The sequence below is a fragment of the Sebastes umbrosus genome, chromosome 19, assembly GCF_015220745.1.
Source record: "Sebastes umbrosus isolate fSebUmb1 chromosome 19, fSebUmb1.pri, whole genome shotgun sequence".
Lineage (NCBI taxonomy): Eukaryota > Metazoa > Chordata > Actinopteri > Perciformes > Sebastidae > Sebastes > Sebastes umbrosus.
This window is the reverse complement of record NC_051287.1, coordinates 1,836,657-1,861,791: the sequence shown is the minus strand read 5'-3', so window position 1 is coordinate 1,861,791 and position 25,135 is coordinate 1,836,657. Positions and strand designations below refer to the sequence as shown.

The 25,135-nt window shown below is 37.0% G+C and overlaps 3 protein-coding genes across 3 annotated transcripts; 2 read left to right on the top strand and 1 right to left on the bottom strand.

Annotated features, from left to right (window-relative positions):
- The first annotated feature begins 364 nt into the window (after positions 1-364).
- On the top strand, positions 365-2,530 carry LOC119478772 (peptidyl-prolyl cis-trans isomerase-like). The gene is made up of 5 exons (XM_037753738.1): positions 365-532; positions 669-699; positions 1,799-1,887; positions 1,966-2,138; positions 2,226-2,530. Exons 1-5 carry the CDS (start codon positions 464-466, stop codon positions 2,356-2,358), a joined length of 495 nt encoding a protein of 164 aa, XP_037609666.1. The 5' UTR covers positions 365-463; the 3' UTR covers positions 2,359-2,530.
- A 1,034-nt stretch (positions 2,531-3,564) lies between these two features.
- LOC119478768 (dual specificity protein phosphatase 26) lies at positions 3,565-14,250 on the bottom strand. The gene is made up of 5 exons (XM_037753734.1): positions 13,593-14,250; positions 11,996-12,179; positions 10,429-10,640; positions 9,424-9,612; positions 3,565-6,679 (listed from the first exon to the last, which is right to left on the bottom strand). The coding sequence occupies exons 2-5, from the start codon at positions 12,172-12,174 to the stop codon at positions 6,657-6,659; spliced, it is 603 nt and encodes a 200-aa protein (XP_037609662.1). The 5' UTR covers positions 12,175-12,179; positions 13,593-14,250; the 3' UTR covers positions 3,565-6,656.
- A 984-nt stretch (positions 14,251-15,234) lies between these two features.
- On the top strand, positions 15,235-24,223 carry ddx56 (DEAD (Asp-Glu-Ala-Asp) box helicase 56). Its single transcript, XM_037753723.1, has 14 exons — positions 15,235-15,391; positions 16,919-17,080; positions 17,199-17,353; positions 17,454-17,624; positions 19,396-19,486; positions 19,573-19,814; positions 19,906-20,049; positions 20,193-20,306; positions 20,418-20,512; positions 20,638-20,711; positions 20,838-20,927; positions 21,055-21,160; positions 22,227-22,330; positions 23,851-24,223. Exons 1-14 carry the CDS (start codon positions 15,335-15,337, stop codon positions 23,932-23,934), a joined length of 1,689 nt encoding a protein of 562 aa, XP_037609651.1. The 5' UTR covers positions 15,235-15,334; the 3' UTR covers positions 23,935-24,223.
- Positions 24,224-25,135: the final 912 nt, after the last annotated feature.

Below are 25,135 nucleotides of genomic sequence, written 5' to 3'. Positions count from 1 at the left end.
CAGACAACATATAAAAACACAACTCATATTTTCAAGATTTTGACAGAAAAATAAGCAAATTGGAAAACAAAGTTTGGTTATTTCCACATGAGATGAGCTAACTACCTCCCTTCCCCCCCCTCCACTGAAAGGCCATTGAACTTCCCCTTTTACTTTGGGTGTGTTGGATTCTAACACGTTTGTACACGAGTGCTTTGGAATGGCTGATTTTCTCGACAGAAACCAGTCCGTCTGCTCGTTGCTCCGCCCGGGGAGGAGTGTTACCAGCAGACCATCTTCATTCCTATTGGTCCGTTCTTGAGCCTTCAAGAAGAACCTGTCTGTGATTGGCTGTCAGCAGCCTTTACATCACCGGTGCATAGACTCACATAAATACAGACCTGAAGAGATAAAGTGTGTCTGACGCGTTGTTCATTCAAGTGTGTTTTTCCCTCATAACCATATAACAAGCGCGTTTATTAACATGGCAAAGCCAAGAGTTTACTTTGACATCACTATCGGTGGAACTCCGGCTGGCAGGATTGAAATGGAGGTAAGATAAACTTCAGACTATTTACTTCCCTTTTTTCAAGTTTGGTAATTTTATTAAGGTTTAAAATGGACAGCTATGAAATGTATTTTGCATCCGTCTGTGTGATTAGTAAAAAGCCAGTGTTTGTGTTTTGCAGCTGCGGGCTGATGTGGTCCCAAAGACTGCAGGTAGGTGAGCTTTGACAATGAGGAGAAAGCATGCAGCAGTAACCACAGAGCTGCTGCTCTGGCTTTTTCCACTCACCTTAAAGGAGTTTATGATTGGCTATTAATCCTCACCTGAGACTTTATCAGAATATGGGGCGGAGCTGTGGTTGAATCAGGGTGTGAGAGCCTGAATAACCAGTTGCAGAGCCAAACGAGTGTAAACCATGGTACAAGGAGTGCTACCACTGCTATGATTAATAAGTAGGAGGAAGTAAGAGTAGAAGAAGAAAAATGGTCTATATGCTTCCTTCGTGCATAAAGTAGTTTCTATTGTCATAGTCTCTAAAGCAGGGGTCTCGAACACATCTCTTTGATGCAAAATGACCACAGAGATTCAAAATAACCACGAAGAGACAAAAAAAAACACAAAGACACAAAACGACCACAAAAAAATTCAAAACAACCACAAAGAGATTTAAAACAACCACAGAGATGCAAAACAACCACAAAGAGACACAAAACAACCACAAAGAGACACAAAATAACCACAAAGACACAAAACGACCACAAGAAAATTCAAAACAACCACAAAGAGATTTAAAACAACCACAAAGATGCAAAACAACCACAAAGAGACACAAATCAACCACAAAGACACAAAACAACCACAATGAGACACAAAGCAACCACAAAGAGACACAAAACAACCTCAAAGAGACTCAAAACAACCGCAAAGACACACAAAACGAACACAAAGATACAGACGAACAACAAAGAGATGCAAAATTACTACAGTGAGACACAAAACGACAACAAAGACACTGAAAACAATCACAAAGAGAGACAGAATTAGCACAGACACACTAAGCGATGTTGCTGCTGTATAGGAGGGGTACATATCAGCAGCATTACTCCACTGTACATGCAAAGCTTATATTACAGGTTCAGAGGGAGTTGAAAATTATTGTTGCAAAAGAAAAAAATAAAGTACAACAGCCGGACTGGTGACCTCAGGTGGTTTGAGTTTGAGACATCTGCTCTAAAGCGATAAATAAATGCTCATTACTGGTGACATGGACCTGTAATTTTTTGTATTTAATAAAGTGTCTTTATTTTACAGAAAATTTCCGTGCTTTGTGCACCGGAGAGAAAGGTTTTGGCTACGCCGGCTCCAAGTTTCACCGAATCATCACCGAATTCATGTGCCAGGTACAGTAAAGGCAAGAAAGTTGTCCTGTTTCCTCGTTTCCTGAGTCAACTGAACCTTTTTTTGTTTGTTTTTTTCAGGGTGGGGACTTTACCAAAGGCGATGGAACTGGAGGTAAATCCATCTATGGGGAGAAGTTTGCTGATGAGAACTTTACGTTGAAGCACGGAGGACTCGGCACACTGTCCATGGCTAATGCCGGGAAAAACACCAACGGATCCCAGTTCTTCATCTGCACAGCTGATACTAAATGGTAAGCTCCACTTTGACTCATGTGCTGCTGGTTTCAGGTTTAATCATCAGTTTCAGCTTATTTCAGATGTTCGTCTCTCCTCTCCAGGCTGGACGGGAAGCACGTGGTGTTTGGCAAAGTTGTGGAGGGCATCGAAATTGTCAAGAAGATGGAGGCGGTAGGCTCAAAGGACGGCAAAACTTCAGCCACGGTTGCCATCGCTGCCAGTGGTCAACTATAGTGTGACAAATCTCCTTCAGTTCAGCCTGTTCTCCTGTCAGATGTATCCCTAATTAACCACATTCGTTGTGTAATATTTTGTACCTTGTACTCTGTTCTTTGAGGACCACATTTGTTAACAACATCTGAATAAAATGATGCTGATGGTGTCAATAAAACAAACTGAAAGCTTATTTTGTGTTTCACTGATGAATAGTCTTCATGGCTTTTTCTATGGTGTTCCTCAACGTCTTGGTGTCTTAAAGGTCCCATATTGTAAAAGTGAGATTTTCAGGTCTTTTATATTATAAAGCAGGTTTAAGTGCTATATAAATACTGTTAAACTATCAAAACACTCAACATACGGAGAAATACACACAGCCCGTATTCATAAATTGTGCGTTTGAAACAAGCCGTTAGGATTTTCTGTCCATTTGTGATGTCACAAATGTACAATATTTAGACCATTACAAAGGTTTTAAACGTAAACATTCTAAATGTGTCCCAGTTTATTTCCTGTTGCAGTGTATGTGAATAACATCAGCTGACAGGAAGTAAACATGGACCCAAACTGTTGCCTAGCAACGCAATTCCATTGCAATTCCGTTGAAATGCACTAAAACGGACCGTTTCAGACAGAGGGTAAATACAGGTATATTCAGGCAGACAGTACGAGGAAAATAAAGTTGTTTTATTTAACATTACAGCATGTAAACATGTTCTAGAAGAAACACAAAACACAACCTGAAAATGAGCACGATATGGGACCTTTAATGTTCGATTTTGGAAAGATTTTTTATCAATTCTCAAGTGGTAAAAAATGGTTAAATTTAGCACTAAATCTGTGTAACAAATGGTATCAACCCCAAAATTGCTGCAACAACTTAAAAGACATAATAGAGCATGGGGATGACCATCATACACTTCTATCATAATGTTCTAAATCCTTTCACACTTTTTATTTTGATTAATTAATTCATGTTTATATCTGATTTCTGACTAAAACAACTTGACTCACAGTGCTGAGCTGCATCTCAAATTAATCTTCAGGTTTCCAGCTTTCAGATGATGTACACCAATTCTATGTGACATCTACTGTTGACCTGCTATCTCCCCCTAAAGACCCCCTGGACCCCGCTAAAAACAGACAAAAACAGGTCTCAGAGGGTTATGTGGAGATGTAGTGCAGTAACGTCTATTTAATATAAAATACAGTAGCTACAACGGCTCTGAGAGAAGTTTTTTTTATTTTTATTTCCGATTAAGTACAGAATTTATCAAAACAAAGTTATCAATGCTCAGTGTTATTTACAATAAAAACATAGAAACAAAAGTCTAAACTTGACGTACACAGATTAAGGCATCAACATCTCCTTTGCCTGATTCTCCTTCAACAAAGAGAGTGATACAAAAATAAATTCAAAAGAATTCAAGTTTTCCTATAGAAAGGTCTCTGTAAGAAAACAACCGCATTATGAGAATATAAACAGGAAGTGAGACCAACGACCAATCACGGCACAGTAAAACCACAAAAATACAAAACATACAGATCCAATACAGCAAAAGGTAAAGATCGTTACGGTTAAAGAGGCCCCGTCCAAAAGAATATCCACCGATAGATAGTTCACCTGTTTTATAAGTGTTTTAACTGAGTGGAACGCTTCTGGAAAAAAAGGCAGATTCTGCTGCACCAGGACATCGTGGTATTTAACAGAGTCGTAGCAAAGGAAGTCTCTGTTTTCCTGACACAAAACGTAACAAGAGGAGGAGTTTTAGTCCGATTTAAAATATCCAGGATCTCATGAAAATATCTTTCATGCGATAAGGGGTCCGATGTGGCCCCTCGGGGTCATCGTTTGGTCCCCAAGTAGCCAGCTATGATGCAAATGGGTATTAATTTAACACACAATGCAAACACATTGTCCCTTAAACTTTCCAAGGCCATGATACAAAACACTCTTTAAAGGAATACTTTGACATTTTTTGGGGAATAATCGCATTCTTGGCGAGAGTTAGATGAGATCGTGCACAGCGTTTAGCGTGTACGTCTTTCTTGATTTCCGCGAGTCATTTGTACGCCGTGTATCCTGAACTGACTGCGATGTAAACGCATCCGCGTATAAATGCTACGGTAAGAGTTAATGATGTAGTATAAAAAGCGAGAAAGACCACGTGTTTTCCGTAGTCGTTTCCGTACGTGTTTTGCTTAGTGTACTCTAGTAAGTTTTCCCTTACCCTAACTAAGAAGTCTTTTTGCCTAAACCTTACTGCGGACGTTTGCGTGACGCACAAATGACATCGAAAAGTGGCGTACAAATGACACGCTGAAATGCGTACTCATGACCCACGGAATGTCCGTGTAATGTCGTGGTATTTATACGCCTTCCGGTTGCTGTGCAGTAAGTAGGCTATGAAGGCGATTAGCTAAGCGCTTAGCTTAGCTTAGCATAAAGACTGGAAACAGAGAGAAACAGCTAGCCTGGCCCTTTCCAAAGTAAAAAAAAAAAAGGCTACCAACATCTCTAAAGTGGATCATCGACTGGTGAGGATGCTGCTTTTTTACTTGGGACATTTTAGCGTTAGCCTTTTTTTTAGCATGATATTTGTATATTGCCATCAGGTGCATATTTCAGAGCCTTTTTAAAGGTTCCTTGTGTTGAAACGAGTCATCTGGAAACGTTAAAAAGTCAGCTTTCAGCCGACTTACACAACCTAGTTAGCTAGAACTGATAAAAATCTGCTGGCGTCATTTACGCCAACGAAAAACGTCAAACCTCTGTTAGAGTGTCTGTTAGAGAATGTGATCAAAGACCCATCGTTTCAGAATGTCCGTGTAATGTCGTGGTATTTATACTCCTTCCCGTGAGACCGGGTTGGTAAACACACACTTTGAAAGGCGTAGCAGCCTGAAACTTCTTGTTTGTTTAATCTGTAACAAACAGAAATGTAAAAACTAGCAGCTAGCAGTTTCCCCCTGCTTCCAGGCTTTATGCTAAGCTAAGCTAATCGCCTCCCGCCTCAGCTCCATACTTAGCGCACGAGTGGAATCGATCTTCTCACCTAACTCTCGGCAGGAAAGCGATTGAGCTTAATTCCAAAATATTCAAACTATACCTTTAAATCTCCACGGACTGTACAAATCCACAAATCAGCTTTTTATTTACATTTTTCTGCATATGAGCTGAGCAAAGTTTACCTGTATACTTCATCATGGTGGTGTTAAAACAGCACAGACGAAGACCACCAGTCACTAAACATGTGTTTGGTACTTGAGGTAATCAATAATAATAATAACATTTTGAAAAGCTGGCTTGAATTTCAGCATTGGATCTTCTGTTTTTCATCAGCTTGAGAACACAAGCCTCACTTAACACCGAGACAAAAGACTTTGCAAGACTCGAGGCGTGCAGCGCTGAACACGGTGCACTCTCCTGACATCCAGGCAGTTGGTAGCTTTTGCAATGGCACATTTGTGGTATTTTTCTCCCACTGCACGTCTACACTAAATGCTTCTTGTGCCTGCATCTTTAAATTATCACTTAGATTAGTCTACGACTCTGGACAGCTAACAGTCACTGTAAAGTTGAAGTGATACACCGGACTGGAAGTTGTTTAATAGCCTTGTCAAAGTCTGAAGCACCATTCGGACTGGATTTATTTCTCTAGGGGAGGTGGGGTGAGTTTCTACTGAAATTCTACTGTTTTTATGTGAACTGGCTGGTCCTCTTGTAATTTAAGTCACATTCTTGTATTTTAAAGTGTGTCTTGGAGTTATTTCCATAAAAAAAAGCTCAACAAATATACGGTTGCAGCTACAGGTAAGTAGGCTACTACTATTCTCTTTTGAGCCCTTTTTAAAGCCTCTGTTTTTTGCAAATTACCATTAAAAGTATGCCGAATTATCTATTAGCACCTCCTGTTTACAGTGAACCCATGCATGTACAGACAACTATCACTGATTTAATTTTATACTGAAGAAAACTTAAAAATGTGCTGATTCTCAATGAAGGTCTGAAGCGTCTTTTTCTCTAAGATTTCCAAGCGGATTTATGGACGTTTATTCCTGATGGACATCAGATATAATATATCCCCGGGAATGGTAAGTCACATTGAATCTAAAAAAATGTGTTTTGTGTCTGTGTGTTCAGATTTCACTGAGTTATGACTCCGAAAAGGAGTGTGATTTTTGACTCAAATTCACCTCATGCAGAATCTTTGCCTAAAGTTGTCCTGCTGAATGTCCATGTCTGTTACCTCCACCTCCACCTATAATACCAATCCCGTCCAAATGGGCGTAGTGTCCTCTCTACTGGATGAATTTCAGATCATCACACACAAGATATCTAATAAAAGAAAAAGTCTGTGATTATTTGAAATACATTGGATTGAAACAATACATTGAACTTGAACAGAAATCGTAGTATACAATATGTTGCTATTCACAAACTCGTCACAGATAAACATTGTGTACAGATTGTGACAACACTGTAGTACAATAATAATCAACAGGCTACATAACTGTGCTGGTTTAGACCTGGGCTACAACTAGTGTGTGAGTTGTTCAGAGCACTTAATGACACTTGCTGAATGTAGAAAAAGTAAGTCGAGGGAAGACCTGCAAAGACTTTAGAACTACGGGGAAGAATCACTGAGCAAGAGTCGTCTTTCTGAGGGCTGGTGTTGCGGGTTTAAACCTCCAATTTGGAATACAAAAGACAGTATAGCCCATGCGTGGACAGAACCAGGTGGGTCCACACAAAATAAAGCATTGGGGCCCCTTGAATCCCAACCCTGAGCTCCAGGCTGCACGATAGGAACACTGCAGGTAATATCTCTAAAATGAGAAAACAATAGCTCTCTCATTATTTTACTGGTAGCACTAGAGGCCAGTGGCAATACTGTAATCTCCATTTCAACCAGTTATTTTGGTCTATTGTTGAATCCTGCACCCGGTCGATCACTTGTGCTCACTTTATTAATGACGTTTCTGTCAAAAAAACAAGTATATGCAAGTAATATAAATGTTATTTTCTTCCGTTTATATACATGCATATCATCAGCATATAATTAATTATGATTAAATTGGTTATCATGCTTTCCATGACAATGTTAGTACACAAAAAAGCCACATTATGATAAACTAACCCAATAGTCATATATGATTTCCTTGATGCTTTTTGATAAATATTGTTATTACGTTATATAAAAATATTTGAACAAAAAGTGAAATTAACATTTCCCATGTCGACAATGAACCTTTAAACTCAATAAATAATGTTTTATTTATATCTTTAGTACAAAGAGTTCTGTCTTTTACTGCATTAGTGTTGATTGATGATCTTTTTAGGAGAATTATCTGTATGTAAAAATAAGCTAAATTATTTCAGATGAGCATTTTAACATTTTGGACCAACACAGTCTCACAGCAGTTCATGAAATGTAAATAATATTGAATCTATTTGATTCGTGTACATAAACACGAATTAACCTTTTTTTTTTTTCGTGACTCCAGTCTTTTCAAAATAAAACTACTTAGTTAGGTTTAGGAAAAGGTCGGGGTTTGGGTTAAAATAACACCAGAAGTGGCGTAACTTAAGTATGGAAGAGACATGACAAAAACTACTTAGTCAAGTTTAGGAAAAGATCGACTTGGTTAGGCTTAGGCAACAAAACTACTTAGTTAGGTTTAGGAAAAGGTCGACTTGGTGAGGCTTAGGCAACAAAACTACTTAGTTAGGTTTAGGAAAAGGTCGCGGTTTGGATTAAAATAACACCGAAAGTGGTGTAGCTTAACAATGGAAGTTACGTGACAAAAACTACTTAGTTACGTTTAGGAAAAGAGTGCGGTTTGGGCTAAAATAACACTCAAAGTTGTGTAACTTAAGCACGGAAGTTAGGTGACAAAAAATAAATAGTTAGGTTTAGGAAAAGATCGACTTGGTTAGGCTTAGGCAACAAAACTACTTAGTTAGGTTTAGGGAAAAGATTGCAGTTTGGGCTAAAATAACACAGAAAGTTGCGTAACTTAAGTATGGAAGTTACGTGACAAAAACTACTTAGTTAGGTTTAGGAAAAGATTGCGGTTTGGGCTAAAATAACACTGAAAGTTGCGTAACTTAAGTATGGAAGTTACGTGACAAAAACTACTTAGTTGGGTTTAGGAAAAGGTCGCGGTTTGGATTAAAATAACACCGAAAGTGGTGTAACTTAACAACGGAAGTTACGTGACAAAAACTACTTAGTTACGTTTAGGAAAAGATTGCGGTTTGGGCTAAAATAACACTGAAAGTTGCGTAACTTAAGTGCGGAAGTTACGTGACGAATAAATCAACTTTGACTTCTGGCCGCCAAAATCAACACAAAATGAAAGTTCCTTATAGTCATGTTAATATGGTGAGTTCAAGTGACTGACAGTTTGCAGGATTTTTTTTTGGTTCGCAAATGTACCAGTGAGATGATCTTATTTCATCTATACTTCCAGTATAATTCAGCTCATTTTAAGTCCTTTGTAGAGTCGTCGACACATTTCTAGAAATTTCCTGAAACAAGAAAAACATGCACCATCCAGAGATGAGACCTCGGGACTTGTTAAGGATTCCTGCAGTGTATTATAGCTACCACGGATTCTGTTTTTATACTTTTCTGCAGGTACAGTGGCAGTAAAACGTCAGGTTCAAGTGGAATGGTCTGAAGTTTTATTAAAAAGTGAAAAACTTTACTCTGGTATAAGAAGAGACTGCTCGTCACAGGTTGAATTAAATCGATAAAACTGATTAGAATTGACTTAAATGAATTATTGATTAATGGGTTTCCTCAGTAAACATATGTAATATCTTAAAGGACATCACTGGAGAGTTTTACCATCCAGCGCTGGTGTTGTTCCAGAGGCTCAAACACAAATAAAAAATATGAAATAAATAAATAAAAATGAATGGATTGAGTCTGAAGTTATCAGTCAATCGCCTGCTACCATTTAGAAACCCACCAGTTGCTCCTGGTCCCATTACCTCCCCCAGCGTAACCAGTCTAGCTGCTACCTCAGGTGTGTGTGTGAATGTGTGTTTTCAGCTCTGCAGCGACGTCTTACGGCTCTCTCTCAGGATGCCGTCCAGGCCGTTGAGCTGGCGGAGGAAACCTCGGTTGGGGATGACGCCTCGGTGGTCCTTGACGGTTTTGATGGCCTCCACCAGCGTCAGGTTCTGTCGGATCATCAGGTAGGCCAGCACCAGCGTGGCTGAGCGGCTCACTCCCACAGTGCAGTGGACCAGCACCTTACCTACAAACACACACAAAATATTAATTAAATCTGGTTCGGAAGTTATTCACGTTTATACATTTATGTGACGTCATCGCCATCTTGGTTTCTTGCAACCAGAATTGACATGAAAGGGTGGAGCTAAGTACAACCGAACGCTGTATAAGACATTTTAGCCGACCAAAATGTTATAATTAACTGAAAACACACTGTGAAAGGTTTAAAGTTTTAAAACGACTCACTTGACTGGCAACTCACGTGACTCACAGGAATGATGATTCTAATGACTCACGTGACTAGCATCTCACAGGACTGATAATACTAACGACTTACAGGACTAACGATACTAACGACTCACGTGACTAGCAAGTCACGGGACTAACGACTCAAATGACTAGCAACTCACGGGACTGACGACTCACATGACTAGCAACTCACTGGACTGACGACTCACATGACTAGCAACTCACGGGACTAACGGTACTAACAACTCACGTGACTAGCAACTCACGGCACTAACGACTCACATGACTAGCAACTCATGGGAGTAACGACTCACATGACTAGCAACTCACGGGACTGACGATACTAACGACTCACGTGACTAGCAACTCACAGGAATGACAATACTAACGACTTACGGGACTGACGATACCGACGAGTCACATGATTAACGACTGACTTGACAAAATAAGTCAACGTTACTTCACACGGGACATTAACAGCGGTCTCCTGGTTGAAAGTCGTGTTTGTTTGCCTGCTATTACCGCTTATCGTCATAGATGCCGCCAAGACGTTGTAAAGGATGTACATCCACACACATGTCGTCGGACTGACCTCCACTCGTGAGGGCTTTGTGGATGAACTCAGCAGCAGGGTAGAAGTTGACGCTCATGTCGAAGGTCGGGGAGTCGTGAGCCTCGATGCCGTGATAGGTGACGTTCATCCCGGCGTAATACTCGGCGCCACCGCGCCACTTGCTCTGGGCGCAGTTGAGGATGTGTGTAATGCCCAACTTGGCCAGCTCACGCCGGTCTGACGCAATTTCTCTACAGAGAGGAGGAAACTTTTACAGCCCAGTATCATTTATATGTTGAAGTAAAAACTTGTGAAACACTCACACAAACAAAGGCCTGCAGCAACATGCAGATGTACAAGTACCAATACAACAATGTAAACCAGTTTATTTCCACTAGTTCTTCACCACATTGACTCGTCTGCATCTGCCCGATCTTTACCTGTCTGAACCTGCCTGCTGACTAACTATCTTGTGATGCTTCAGGGTTCGAGTCTGTACAGAAGGATGCATGTGTACAGTTTGTTTTCACTCTCATCTGCTGAAGGAGGAAAGTTTCTCCTGCATTATTTCATGCATTACATCATTGGTTCCCAATCCTTTTCCTTAAGGGGACTCCTTTTCTATCATTGAGTAAACTGACGACCCCTGACTATATTTTATGGATATTTCATATTATATTCAATGCAAATAATGAATGCAATAACTGCAGGACATTTGTATTAAACGCAGTGGTGGATGAAGTACCTGAAAGCCACGCTTGAGTGAAAACATACTTATTAATATGATATTCCATTTCTGCCAATAGATTCCTCGAAATGTTACACACTGTTCCTTTAGATTTAATATTGAATTAATAAATGATGAATTAGAGATTAGGCCACCTGGCAGTATGTAAAGAAGTTGAAATTAACTCCACCTTTACCAGCTGTGATGCTTAATGCATCAATAATCCAATAATAGAACATTTGTTATTCTGCATCATGAGTATTTTTCCTTTTAGTACTTTTATTATATTTTGAGCCAAAAGTACATACTTGTGTACATTTACTTTTTGAATGCAACAGAGTATTTCTGCACTATTTTATTGCTACTTTATTTTTTTTATTTAATTGAAAATTTAATTTGATTTAATTGTATCTCATTTAGTTTAATTTTATCAATCTTTAATTTTATGCTATATATTTTATAGTTTTTTACAATTTATTTAGTTTAATTTAGTTTAATTTAATTTAAATTGTGATTTAATTCAATTTAATTCGGTTTCATTTAATTGTATTGTATTTAATTGTATTTGATTTTGTTTAATTTTATCATTCTTTTATTGAATGTTGTATATTTTATTTTATTTTATTTTATTTTATTTTATTTTGTCATTTATTATTCTGAGTATTCGTGAGTATTTTTCCTTTTTGTACTTTCAGTATATTTTGAACCAAAAGTGCATACTTGTGTACATTTATTTTTTGAATGCAACAAAGTATTTCTGCACTATTTTATTGCTACTTTTACTTCAGTAGCAGATCTTACTTATTATTATTATTATTATTATTATTATTATTATTATTATTATGAAGTGTCACTGAGTTGAGTGTTATGTAAACTCACTGATCTCCTATATAAAGTCGTGGCCACACTTCGTCTGCGTGGTTGCAGGCTGTTTTCCCGGTGCACAGCAGCCTCTCCAGCTCGGACACGCTCAGGGTCGGAGAGACGCGCTCCGAGTCCTTTCTGTTCGGGGACCTGGAGCTGCTCCTGGACCGGGAGAACCGGGACATGAACGCCATTTAATCTGGAAAAAAAACAACAGAGAAGAAAAATCTCTCTAATTTCTATAATGAAATATTAAAGCATTATGTGTGTGTTAATGTATTTTAAAAAAAAAAGTTTTATACATTGTATTTAATTTAAATTTAATTTTAATTTAATTTGTTTTATTTAATTCAATTTAATTTGATTTAATGGAATCTAATTTGATTTAATTTAGTTTAATTTTATTATCCTTTAATTTGATGTTATATATTATGTAGTTTTATACAATTTATTTAGTTAAGTTTAATTTAATTAAAATTAAAATTTAATTTAATTTAATTGTAATTAATTTTAATACATTTAGTTTAATTTAATTATTTTTTAATTTTATGTTATATATTTTATAGTTTTATACATTTTATTTAGTTTAGTTTAATTTAATTTAGTTTATTTTAATTTTGTATTTTATTCAATTTAGTTTAATTTAATTGTAATTTATTGAATATAATTTGTTTGTATATTTTATAGCGTTATACATTTTATTTAGTTTAGTTTAATTTAATTTAATTTAGTTTAATTTGATTTTGTATTTAAGTCAATTTAATTAAATTTAATTGTGATTTATTGAATTAAATTTTGTTTAAATATTTTATAGTTTTATACATTTAATTTAGTTTAGTTTAATTTAATTTAATATAAAATAGAATCGCAATAAATGGAAATAATTCATCATTATATAACAAAATATTAACCTGTGGCTTTATTTTGGTGAAGACTCGGCTGACTGTCTGCCTGTGGTTGAAGCTATGACCATCAACAGGCTACAGCGAGAATGATTAACTCCATCAATATTTAATTTAAATACATTTTCTATTTATTTGTACACCAAATAGATAAATAAATGCTGTTGACTGACTGACACATGTCCGGACTGATTAAATTAATTAATGCATTAATTGATTAATTCCTACAATAAAAACACAAGAGCACAGATGATTTATCAAAACATGGAATCACTCAAAAACTGAGGTAGCATGATGTCAAATCACTGAAAAATACCAAGTAAAAAAAACAACTAATAAATAAAAATAAGAGTAGAAAAAATAAATACAAAAAATAATAATAAATAATAAAATAATAATATAATAAATTTAATTATATATAAATAAATAAATGTTAAAATCTAATATAACAATAAAAAATACTAATAAGTGACATAACGGTATTTTTCCTTTAAGATTCAGCTTCAACCTTAATGTTCTGTTGGATGATAACACTTTTAAACTCCTCTATAATATATTTTATTATGTATTATATTTTGTCATCTATCTGCATTAACTCCTGGATCAAAGCATTTTGTGAAATCAAGATGCATCCACAGTCCTTTAAAATGTGAAATAAATCACACAGGCCCAGTATTTCCCCCCCTATATATGTTTATTATTTAATGTACCTGTGTGTTGTTTATTCCTTGTCTCAGTGGTGCTGCAGGAAGAGCTGCTCCGCGGCCATGTTCACTCATTTGCTGTGGGAGGATGGAGAGGATGCAGAGGATGCTGATGCTGCTGCTGCTGCTGTTGATGCTGTTGCTGATGATGATGCTGCTGCTGCTGTTGATGCTGGTCCTGATCCTGCTGCTGATGCTGCTGCTGCTGAGCATCCACCTCCAGGCATCTTCATCTTCAGCACCATCTTCTCAACAAGTCCTCCTCAGTGCACATGACTCCACTAGCCTGGGTGGTTAAAGCCACCTGTATGTGTTCATGGAGATATTCGCAGCTTCATGTGTGTGTTGTGTGTTTCAGTCCTGCTGAAATGATCGAGGGTTATTTATTTTTATATTTAATTGATAATGAGGGTCTGTGTGACGTTGGTGCTTCAGTCATTGGTGAAGTTTTTGTCGCCATCTTCTGGTCAAATGAAGGAAATCAGGGAGAAATATGGAGTAAACAATCTCACTACAAGGTCCATTCAAATTTGTACTTATGTACAGTTAATGTATTTTTTTTAAATTTTGTTTTATACATTTGATTTAGTTTAATTTAATTTAATTTAATTTAATTAAAATGTTTAATTTTTAATTTTTAATTTTTAATTTTTAATTTTTTCAGTCTTTTTTTAAGCATTTTTTTCAGAATTTTTTTTCCAACATTTTTCAGACTTTCTTTTCAGACATTTTTCAGTCTTTTTTTCAAGCATTTTTCAGTCTTTTTTTCAAGCATTTTTCAAACTTTATTTTTCAGACATTTTTTCCAATATTTTTCAGACTTTTTTTTAGACATTTTTCAGAGTCTTTTTTTCAAGCATTTTTCAGAGTCTTTTTTTTAGACATTTTTCAGAGTCTTTTTTTTAGACATTTTTCAGAGTCTTTTTTTCAAGCATTTTTCAGAGTCTGTTTTTCAAGCATTTTTCAAACTTTTTTTTTCAGACATTTTTTTCCAACATTTTTCAGACTTTTTTTTCCCAACATTTTTCAGTCTTTTTTTCAAGCATTTTTCAAACTTTGTTTTCAGACATTTTTCAGAGTCTTTTTTTCAAGCATTTTTCAAACTTTTTTTTTTTCAGACATTTTTTTCCAACATTTTTTTTTTGTATTTAATTCAGTTTAATTTGATTTAATTGTATCTAATTGTACTTAATTTAGTTTAATTTTATTATTCTTTAATTTTATGTTATATATTCTGTAGTTTGAAACAATTTATTTAGTTTAGCATTTAATCTAATTTAATTGTATTTAATTTTGATACATTTAGTTTAATTTGATTATTTTTTTATTTTATGTTATATATTTTATAATTTTATACATTTTATTTCGTTTGATTTAATTTACGTTTTAATTTAATTAAAAATTTTGATTTAACTCAATTTTATTTATTTTATTTTATTTTATTTTACTTTACTTTACTTTACTTTACTTTACTTTACTTTACTTTACATTACTTTATTTCATTGTCTTTTATTTTATTGTGTTTTATTTTGTTGTATAATGTATTTTATGTCTTTATTATATTTCGAATTATTTATTATTTTTTATTGAATTTGTTTTATTACATTTTTTATCTTATATTTTTTATTGAATTTAAGAAGAAGAGGAAGAAAAGCAGAATCTGGGAACACGGATCTTTAGAGAAGGGACGTGAAGGCAACATGACGTCAAACAGTTGCGACGCACGTGTGAGCTGCTAGAGAGGAGAGATGGCCGCTGAGAGGATTCAGTTCCATGAGATGGGATTAGACGACCGTCTTCTAAAGGTAACAACACGTTTAACATGATCACTTCATGTGGAATACAGTGTTAGTGAAACGTTGAACCTTCAGCTGGAAGTAAAAACCGAAGAGAAGTGACGCAAACCTGCTTAAAATGACGTTAAACCTGCTTTAAATAACGTTAAACCTGCTAAAAAACACATTAAACTGCTTTAAATAACATTAAACCTGCTAAAAAACACATTAAACCTGCTTTAAATGACGTTAAACCTGCTAAAAAACACATTAAACTGCTTTAAATAACATTAAACCTGCTAAAAAACACATTAAACCTGCTTTAAATGACGTTAAACCTGCTAAAAAACACATTAAACTGCTTTAAATAACGTTAAACCTGCTGAAAATATCAAATAACTGTGTTTTTATATCTATAGTAGGGTTAACATCATTCTCAGTGTGACTTTAAATGTTTTGTTTTGTGTTTTAAACTGATACCAGTTCGATAAATCCAGTTTAATGCGACACATTTTACATTAAAGCTGTCAAAATAGCTATAAAAACGTTCTGTAACCTGATTAGGATTTTATTTGGATGAGTGTCACCAAGAAATGCTTCCCCCATAGTATTTAGACAGGGTCACACATGTTGATAACTGCAGTGCAAACATGTCTATTTATTTCTATTTATTTACTTACTGTACATCTTTAAAAGCATTTTTAAATTACTTTAAATTTATTAATTTTTTACATTTACTTTATTTATATATTCATATGTCAAAGCTGACGAAATAAGACATACATATTGAAATCACTGTATTAAATAAGTAAAAGTTTTTTGTCAATACTTTATACTTTACTTTTTTTTTTTTTACTGTGAAATATATTTACAGATTTTTTTTAATTATTATTAAACATCTGAACTACTGTATTGAACTTTAGGAATAAATAGGATATGATAATTATCGTATCCTGTTATCGTATCGTATCGTATTATTTCTAAAGTTCAATACAGTAGTTACATAAAGTACATGTTCAGACATTTCAGCAAAATAAATAATCAGTAAATATATTTCACAGTAAAATAATAATATAGAAATAAAATAAATTATACAACAAATAAAATGTAAGGAAAGGAAACAAGTTAAATAAACAATAATAATAAAGAAAAAATAATCAGGGTCTGTTAAACAATTTTAATAAATTTGAAATGTTTAAATCTTTTTTTGCCAATTTATATTTTTTTTAGTTTTAATCATAGTCAAATATGTTTTAAAATCAGTATCTCTAAAAGCATAAAAGGAGGGTATTCTTTTAAGCCATATCATTTGATATGATATTTTGCTACGAAATTAATCAAATTAATTATTTTAATTCCATCTGCTGAAAAACTGGTATTGTTAAAAGTGAGTAATATCTCAATGTTTGTTAGAATTATACTTTTTCAAAATGTTTTGAGAAGAAAATCAAGCCTTAAAGAAGTAAACAATCTACAAACAGCAGTAAAAGTGAGTGTTCAGTCCTTTCTCTGTGTGTTGTTGTTGTTGTTGTTGTTGTTGTTGTTGTTGTGATGTAGGCGGTTGCAGATCTGGGTTGGTCCCAGCCGACTCTGATCCAGGAGAAGGCCATCCCTCTGGCCCTGGAGGGGAAAGACCTTCTGGCTCGAGCTCGGACCGGATCTGGAAAGACTGCAGCTTATGCTGTACCCGTCATCCAGCGCATCCTGGCCTCCAAACAGGTGAGGGGAAACACTTCAGGGTGCATGAACCCAAAGACTTTACCTGTGTGATGATACATGACTACGTGTTTTCATCCTCCTGACAGCTCACTCTGTGTTTGTCGTTGTTTGTCTGCAGAGCGTTCGTGAGCAGGATGTGAGAGCTCTGATCCTGGTTCCATCCAAAGAGCTGGGTCAGCAGGTCCAGACCATGATGAGACAGTTAACGGCGTACTGCTCCAGGGACGTCCGAGTGGCCGACATCACCGGGAAAGCTGACCTGTCGGCACAGAGGTCAGTCCATGTACACATTTCACTCACTCAGGATCTGTATCCAGTGTAACTAGATATAAATGACTAGTGTGTGGTTGACGCTCTGGTCGTGTTTTAACAGGCCAATCTTAATGGAGAAGCCCGACGTGGTCGTGGGGACGCCGTCCCGCGTGCTCGCCCACCTCAACGCCCAGAACCTGGTCCTGCATTCGTCCCTGGAGATGCTGGTGGTCGATGAGGCCGACCTGCTCTTCTCTTTTGGCTTCGAGGCGGACCTGAAGAACTTGTTGTGGTGAGAACACGAAGACTTTTCATTCACCAGAAAGATCACCGTCCCATTTAGTGGAGAGTTTAAGCACTTATTCCCAAAATTTTTTGGCTTGTGGCTCCTTAAAATTAAGCAGTTATGGCCTGAGTGTGCTTATGAGAATATGTTTTTCCTTCTCAGATTGTTTCATTTGAAGGATGTTGCTAACGTTGTGTAGTGTGAGTTCGGCATTAGCTGCTAAATACTCCACTATGTTCACTAACTAGTCTCTAACTGTGTCTGTCTGCTGTTTGTTGCTGAGCAAGCGGTGTACGGTGGCTTTATCAGAACGTTTTTGCTGAAAACAGCTGCCTGAAAATGTGTTTGTGGAGAGTCTGAGACTGAACCAAAACAGCAAATGTGCTGTGAAACCACAACAATGAACTAAGTCTTAAAAGTGCTGCAGCATTTTTTTTGCTGCGCTATTTAATTTAATTCAATGTTGATACAAACATGTTGGTTTAATGAAGCTGTAAAGGCCCAGACACACCAAGCCGACATCGAAGAATAGCGGCAATGGAGGACGCCTGTTGCGTTGCCTCATGTCGCCTTTGTAGAGTTTAAGCAACATGCTTTGCTTGTGACTGATCTGAAAACAGCTGTCTTGCTGCTGAAAATGTGGTTATAAGCCCCGTTTCCACTGCAGGAACTTTCCCCCTGAACTAAGAACCTTTTGAGGAACTCATTGCGTTTCGATAGCAGGGACCAGGGTAGTAGTACTTTCTGAAAGTACAGGAACTTTCGGGGTGGAGTTTACAGAGATGACCGTCGCTGATTGGTCAAACACACACACACACACACACACAGCGCTGCTGCTTCAACTCGTGTACCGCGGTTCTGCTGTCGGCTCCACGACTCATTTAAAAAGAAAAGATAAAAAGAGAGAGATGGCGAAGGCGAGCTGTAACATTAGAAGAGGGAGAACATCGCGGCGGTGCTTTGAATGAGAGAAAGAAAAGTTGTTTTCTGATATTTTTCTGATTAATTTTCCTCTGCTGCATTTCATTCATTACTTCCAACGTGCATCAGTAAACGTATGCATCAGTAAATGTCCTCGCAGTGAGATAAAAAACGTTTATAATATTGTTTTAAGGTTTTTTTTTCCAATGTATTTTAGGTGAAACAGGCGGACACACTGAACTGCAGGCTGCAGAGTGTGTTTACTGTGTGATATCATAATTAGCTGTTTGCGGCTGTAAACATAATGTCACGATTATAGCAGTTGGATTTGATGTAGCCTACATTCAATAATAAACACATGAAGGTGAAATGTCATTAAGGAATGCGGTTAGAACATCGCCTTACGAGGCGCTACACAAACGACGACGGTCAGTCAGTTTGATCGTCTTAAATAACGACGACTGGTGAAAACAAAAGGATCAGTGAGATGTGTAGAGTCCTGCCGTGGTTTGAGATTATACACCGGTGTATCCTCGCTTATAGCTCTTCTGGCAATCCTCTTCGAAATGCGTTTTAGGAATTGATGGAGCACTGAGATCTATGGAGACGAGGAAACGAGGACGCACAAAATCAGGAAATGAGAAGCTGCATGAGCTACAACCTCTGAAAGACAAATAAATAGCGTCCAGGTCTGCAGGCGGGTCGTCGGATTGTTAAGAGGTTAATTGTTTGAACTTGACGTCTGTGAATCGATGCAATATTGTCACGCAAAATATGGCGATACTTTGCTGTATGGATTATTTCCCTCTTCCCCCTGAACTGAAGCTTTTCTCTGTATCTTGTTGCGTGTTAACAGTCATCTGCCGAAGATCTACCAGTCGTTCCTGATGTCGGCTACTCTCACCGAGGACGTTCAGGCCTTAAAGGAGCTGCTGCTGCACAACCCTGTAAGGTCACATTCACAGTCTTAGAGAGCTGGTCATCATTATTACAGATACTGTACAGTCAGTGTTAAACCTGTCTCTCCTCTCAGGTGATCCTGAAGCTGCAGGGCTCTCAGCTGCCAGACAGCAGCCAGCTGCAGCAGTACAGCATCAAGTGTGAGGAGGAGGACAAGTTCCTGCTGGTCTACACGCTGCTGAAGCTGCGTCTGGTTCAGGGGAAGACACTGGTGTTCGTTGGAGCCGTGGAGCGATGCTACAGACTCAAACTGTTCATGGAGCAGTTCGGTATTCCTGCCTGCGTCCTCAACTCGGAGCTGCCCGTCCAGTCCAGGTGAGAAAGGACGGTTATCTATACAGTAGATTATAAATGTTAATCCTCTTTCTTTGTGTTCGTATTGATGTTTCTCGCCACTCTCCTTTAGGTGTCACATCATCACCCAGTTTAACCAGGGCTTTTACGACTACATCATTGCCACAGATGAGCAGAGTCTGGCTGACCCCACTGCCGCTCCGCAGACGACTGCAGGCAAAGGGAAGAAGAAGAAGAGCTCAGAGAGAGGAGGAAAGTGAGTTCTGTTCAATCTGCACGTTGTTTAGATGTTGGTTTGTCAGAACGTTTGATACTGTAGAGGTAAATCTGCTCATCAGATATAGTGATCAAACAGCCAGATTGTACATCTTTGGTGACGTATGAATGCTGTTTTTAAAGGACGAAGGACAAGGAGTACGGAGTCTCCAGAGGTGTGGACTTCCAAAATGTCGCCAACGTCGTCAACTTTGATTTCCCCACAACCGTCGAGTCGTACATCCACCGAGTCGGAAGGTGAGTCGGGTTTCACTTCAGCTCTGTTTGATTGTTTTGAGTCGCAGTAAGAAGCAGTTTTATCTCTGATGAGAGTCGACCTCTGATACGGTTGTGTTTGTTTCTGTGTAGAACGGCGAGAGCAGACAACCCAGGAACCGCTCTGTCTTTCATCTCTCACACGGAGCTCCATTTGCTGTCGGAGGTGGAGGAGGCGCTCACCGGAGGTAACGAGGACTTCTTCTAATGAATATGTGAAGTGTCATGTAAACTGTGTCTGGTCCTTCCTGTTTAGTAGGAAATTAACGTTGTTTATGTATTAATATGAAACGTGTACGTTGTTTGTTTTCAGATAATACTGAATCTGTTCTGAAACCTTATGAGTTTAAGATGGAGGAGATTGAAGGCTTCAGGTACAGGTGCAGGGTGAGTACCTGCACGATCATCATACCTGTGACGAGTCAAAACAAAGACATGAAGTCTCTTATAATGAGCATCAGTTCAGACTTCAGTTCATTTCAATGTTTGGTTGATGACTCTTTTTGTTCGCAGGACGCCATGCGGTCCGTGACGAAGCAGGCAGTGAAGGAGGCCAGACTGAAGGAGATCAAACAGGAGCTGCTCAACTCAGAGAAACTGAAGGTGAGAGATGATCTCCATCGTCTGCAGAGAGAGAGAGAGAGAGAAACGGAGGAGGAGGAGGAAGTGTGTGTGTGTGTGTGTGTGTGAGGACGTTTAGTGATCAGATGTTTTATCTGCCGTCTCTCAGACGTATTTTGAGGACAACCCCAGAGACCTTCAGCTGCTCCGACACGACAAAGACCTCCATCCTGCTGTCATCAAACCGCACCTGAGGAACGTACCCGAGTACCTTAGTAAGACGCTTCAACACATACTGAAAGTAGCAAAAGTGAAAGGACTCATTGTGCAGAACAATATATAGTATATATTATATATATATTCTAATTATTGATGCTTTAATGTTGCAGCTGTTAAAGGTGGAGCTCATTTTAATGACTTTATATATACTGCTGGGTAGTTTAATCTATAATAATACATCCTAATCTATTAGTGGATTTATATTTTTATATTAATATTCTGAATCTGTAAAGTAAAAAATAAAAATATTTATATAGTATAAAAATATTTGATTCCAAAATGTAGTAGAAGTATAAAGTACCATAAAAAATGTATTGTATTTTTGTATATATGTTTTTATTTACATATTTTTTTGTCTCTTTAAAGTCATTATAATTATAATACTAGTATTATTTTATTTATATTTTGGTATTATTAATCTTGAAAATTGTAAAATAGGTATAGTGGAGTAAAAAGTACTAAAATTACTAAAAATATTTGCTTCCAAAATGTAGTGAAGTAAAAGTATAAAGTACCATAAAATGTAATTATAATTTCAGTATTGTCTGTTTTTATTTATTACATTATGGACCTTTTTTGTGTCCTTAATAAAGTCATTATTAATATTATTATCATTATTGCTATTAATATTATTACTATTGTCACTGTAAATTATAATAACTTTATTAAGGACACAAAAAAGGTCCATAATGTAATAAATAAAAATAGATGATATATCCAAAAATAAAGGTAATTATTTATTTGATTATAAATTATATTATTTAATTCAATTAAATACAATTTAAGAAAAAAAACACAGGATATATGCATGTGCAACTTCATATCAAAAGGACACTTTACTTGAGTATTAATATGGTACTTTTTGATAATTTTGTCATTTTAGTACTTTTTACTCCACTACATCTATTTTACAGTTTTAGTTACTTCACAGATTCAGATTAATATTACAAAAATATAAATAAAATAATTAAAAATATAAATAAAATAATTAATAATACTGTACAAGTACCTCAAAATGTACGTGGTTAAAGAGAACTCATCATCTTCTCTGATTTCCTCCAGTCCCCGAGACTCTGAAGGGCGCCGTGAATCCGCTGCTGAACCGGAGGAAGAGGAAGATGAAGATGAAACCTAAACCGGAGGGAGTCGTCAAGAGCAGCTTCAAGGTGAGACGGAGCGCCGCCTGCTGGCAGTTCGCTTTTAGTGGAACTGACGCTGTTATTTATCTTTATTATTACTGCCTTGATTGCGGGAAAACAACAAAACTACATTTCTTTTGACGAGAGTGTCAGTGATAGTTATGAAAGGGGAAGAGAGAGGGGATGACATGACAGCAAAGGGCCAAAGGTCGGATTCAAACTCTGGACCGCCGCGGTCAGCCTCGGTACACGGGGCACCCGCTCCACCAGGTGAGCTACCGCGGCGCCACGTTAGTATTTATTTCACCATTAAACGATGTGGATTATCTTCTACACATTTAAAACTCTCTTTAAACTCAGGATTAATCACCTCGGTGTCGACCAGCTGCAGGATATTACTACAAACCAAACCTCTGTTTTAAATAACCAGATTTAACGCGGACTGGTTCTACAGGACGAAACGGCTAACTGCTCGCTTCTCAGAGAAAACGTTTTAGTTTTTTTTACTTCCCGTGAGTGTTATCACTCGGAGATGTTACCTGGTCAGGAAGAGACTTTCAGCATCTCCAGCATCTTTCATGAAAGCATCAGGACAGCAAGCTAAAACTGAGCTAAACATAGCCGACAGCGCAGGAGAACAGGAAGATGAGGAGAACAGGAAGATGAGGAGAACAGGAAGATGAGGAGAACAGGTATGTGCTCAGTCAGATTATCACAGGTGTTAAACTGTGCGGGAAATGGTGCATTATGTTAAAGGGACTATTTGTGCGTTGGGCTCGCGCTTGCTCACTCTACATAGACATGATGAACGTGCATCACTCAAAACAGTGAGGAGACACACGTCAGCTAAAAGCACAATATCACTCTATATTTCAGCTGCTTGGCAGTAATGTTAGCTGACCAGACCAAGGTCTCTCCATGAATCAATGCTGATCCTAGTGTTGGCTTTTCCTGCCTCAGCCTCCCGACCGCGGCCGGAGGGAACGGGACAGCGGAGTTTTGGTCGGAGACGATAACGTTTCTCGCTGCGGAGCCCCGTCACTTCACAAGACACGGGAAACCTCTGTTGGTCTGGAGGAGCTGCAGCAGTTATTTCTGCACAAACGTCCACTGTACATTCACTAGATATTCTCAGAGCTAAACTAACTCTTCTGCAGTGTGGAGTGAGCGCGTGTTCACGTCTAGAGGTGGAGCGAATACGCGAGAACGCGCGCGCTGTCTGAGTGAAGGAGAGCAGGCAGAGGAGGAGAGGCAGCGGCCACACGCGAACGCGCATATGCGAACGCGCATGTGTCCCGACCCGGTACATTTATACGCTTACAAAGTTACAAACAGTCCCTTTAATTGAATGGTTGAGAAAATAATCTGTAAATTAATCATTATTTTTTTAGCCCTGTATCTAACTATCAATGATCAAACTCTGTCTCTCTAGTCTACTTTATATGTTTTCCGTCTGTGTTTGTTTTACAAAGAATGAAATCTGAACTGCATATTAAAGGTTTGAATGAAAGGATGCGTTAAAGAATGATTGATTTAATGTGTTGTAGAAGAACATCCCGGGGAGGAACCCGCTGAAGAGTTTCCGATACAGCGGAGGGAGGAACAGGAAAGGGAAAGCCGGCCAGTCGTAGCTGCAGTCAGTCCTGGATCTTATAACTAATAATAAAGAGACTTTAATAACGAAGAGGACGCTTCTGTGTCAGTGTTGTCCCAGACGAGACGAATATAAACTGGATGGACTCTGGATGGATGAAACGGACCATAAACGCTGACTTGTGTGAGCGTTGAAACGAGGAAAACGCAGGAAACATCAGTTTGAAGTTGGATAATCTAACGTACGTAGAGGAATACAGTATCTGTATTATTTCTAATGCATCTGTTCTGGAAATGTTTATTATAATAAAATGATTTCTTCTCAAACATCGAGTATTTGTGTTGTTGTTCTAGTGGGTCAGATTTACGATGCTTTACATGCTCATGTACAACAGGTATAAATCTTTATTAACATCAGTGTGTCAGTGTGCTGACTTGACTATGACTTGCTCCAAACTGCATGTGATTATCATAAAGTGGACATGTCTGGTAAGTATTTTGAATTTTTTTTTTACATTATTCTGACTTTTTGTTTTTCAGACATTTTTCAAACTTTTTTTCAGACTTTTTTTACAAACTTTTTTTTTTCAGACTTTTTTTCAGACTTTTTTCAGATTTTTTTTCAGATTTTTTTTCAGACTTTTTTCACAGACTTTTTTCAAACTTATTTTTTTGGACATTATTCACACTTTTTTTTCAGACTTTTCAAACTTTTTTTTTTCAGACTTTTTTTCAGACTTTTTTTTCAGACTTTTTCAGATTTTTTTTCAGACTTTTCACAGACCTTTTTCAAACTTTTTTCAAACTTCTTTTTTTGGACATTTTTCAAACTTTTTTTTCAAACTTTTTTTTCAAACTTTTTTTTCAAACTTTTTTTTCAAACTTTTTTTTCAGACTTTTCGGAATTTTTTTTCAGACTTTTTACAGACTTTTTTTCAGACTTTTTTCAAACTTTTTTTTCAGACTTTTTTTCAGACTTTTTTTTCAGACTTTTTTCAGATTTTTTTTCAGACTTTTTTCAAACTTTTTTCAAACTTCTTTTTTTGGACATTATTCACACTTTTTTTCAGACATTTTTCAAACTTTTTTCAAACTTTTTTTTCAGACTTTTTTCGGAATTTTTTTTCAGACTTTTTACAGACTTTTTCAGACTTTTTTCAAACTTTTTTTTTTCAGACTTTTTTTCAGACTTTTTTTCAGACTTTTTTTCAGACTTTTTATTCAGACTTTTTAAACTTA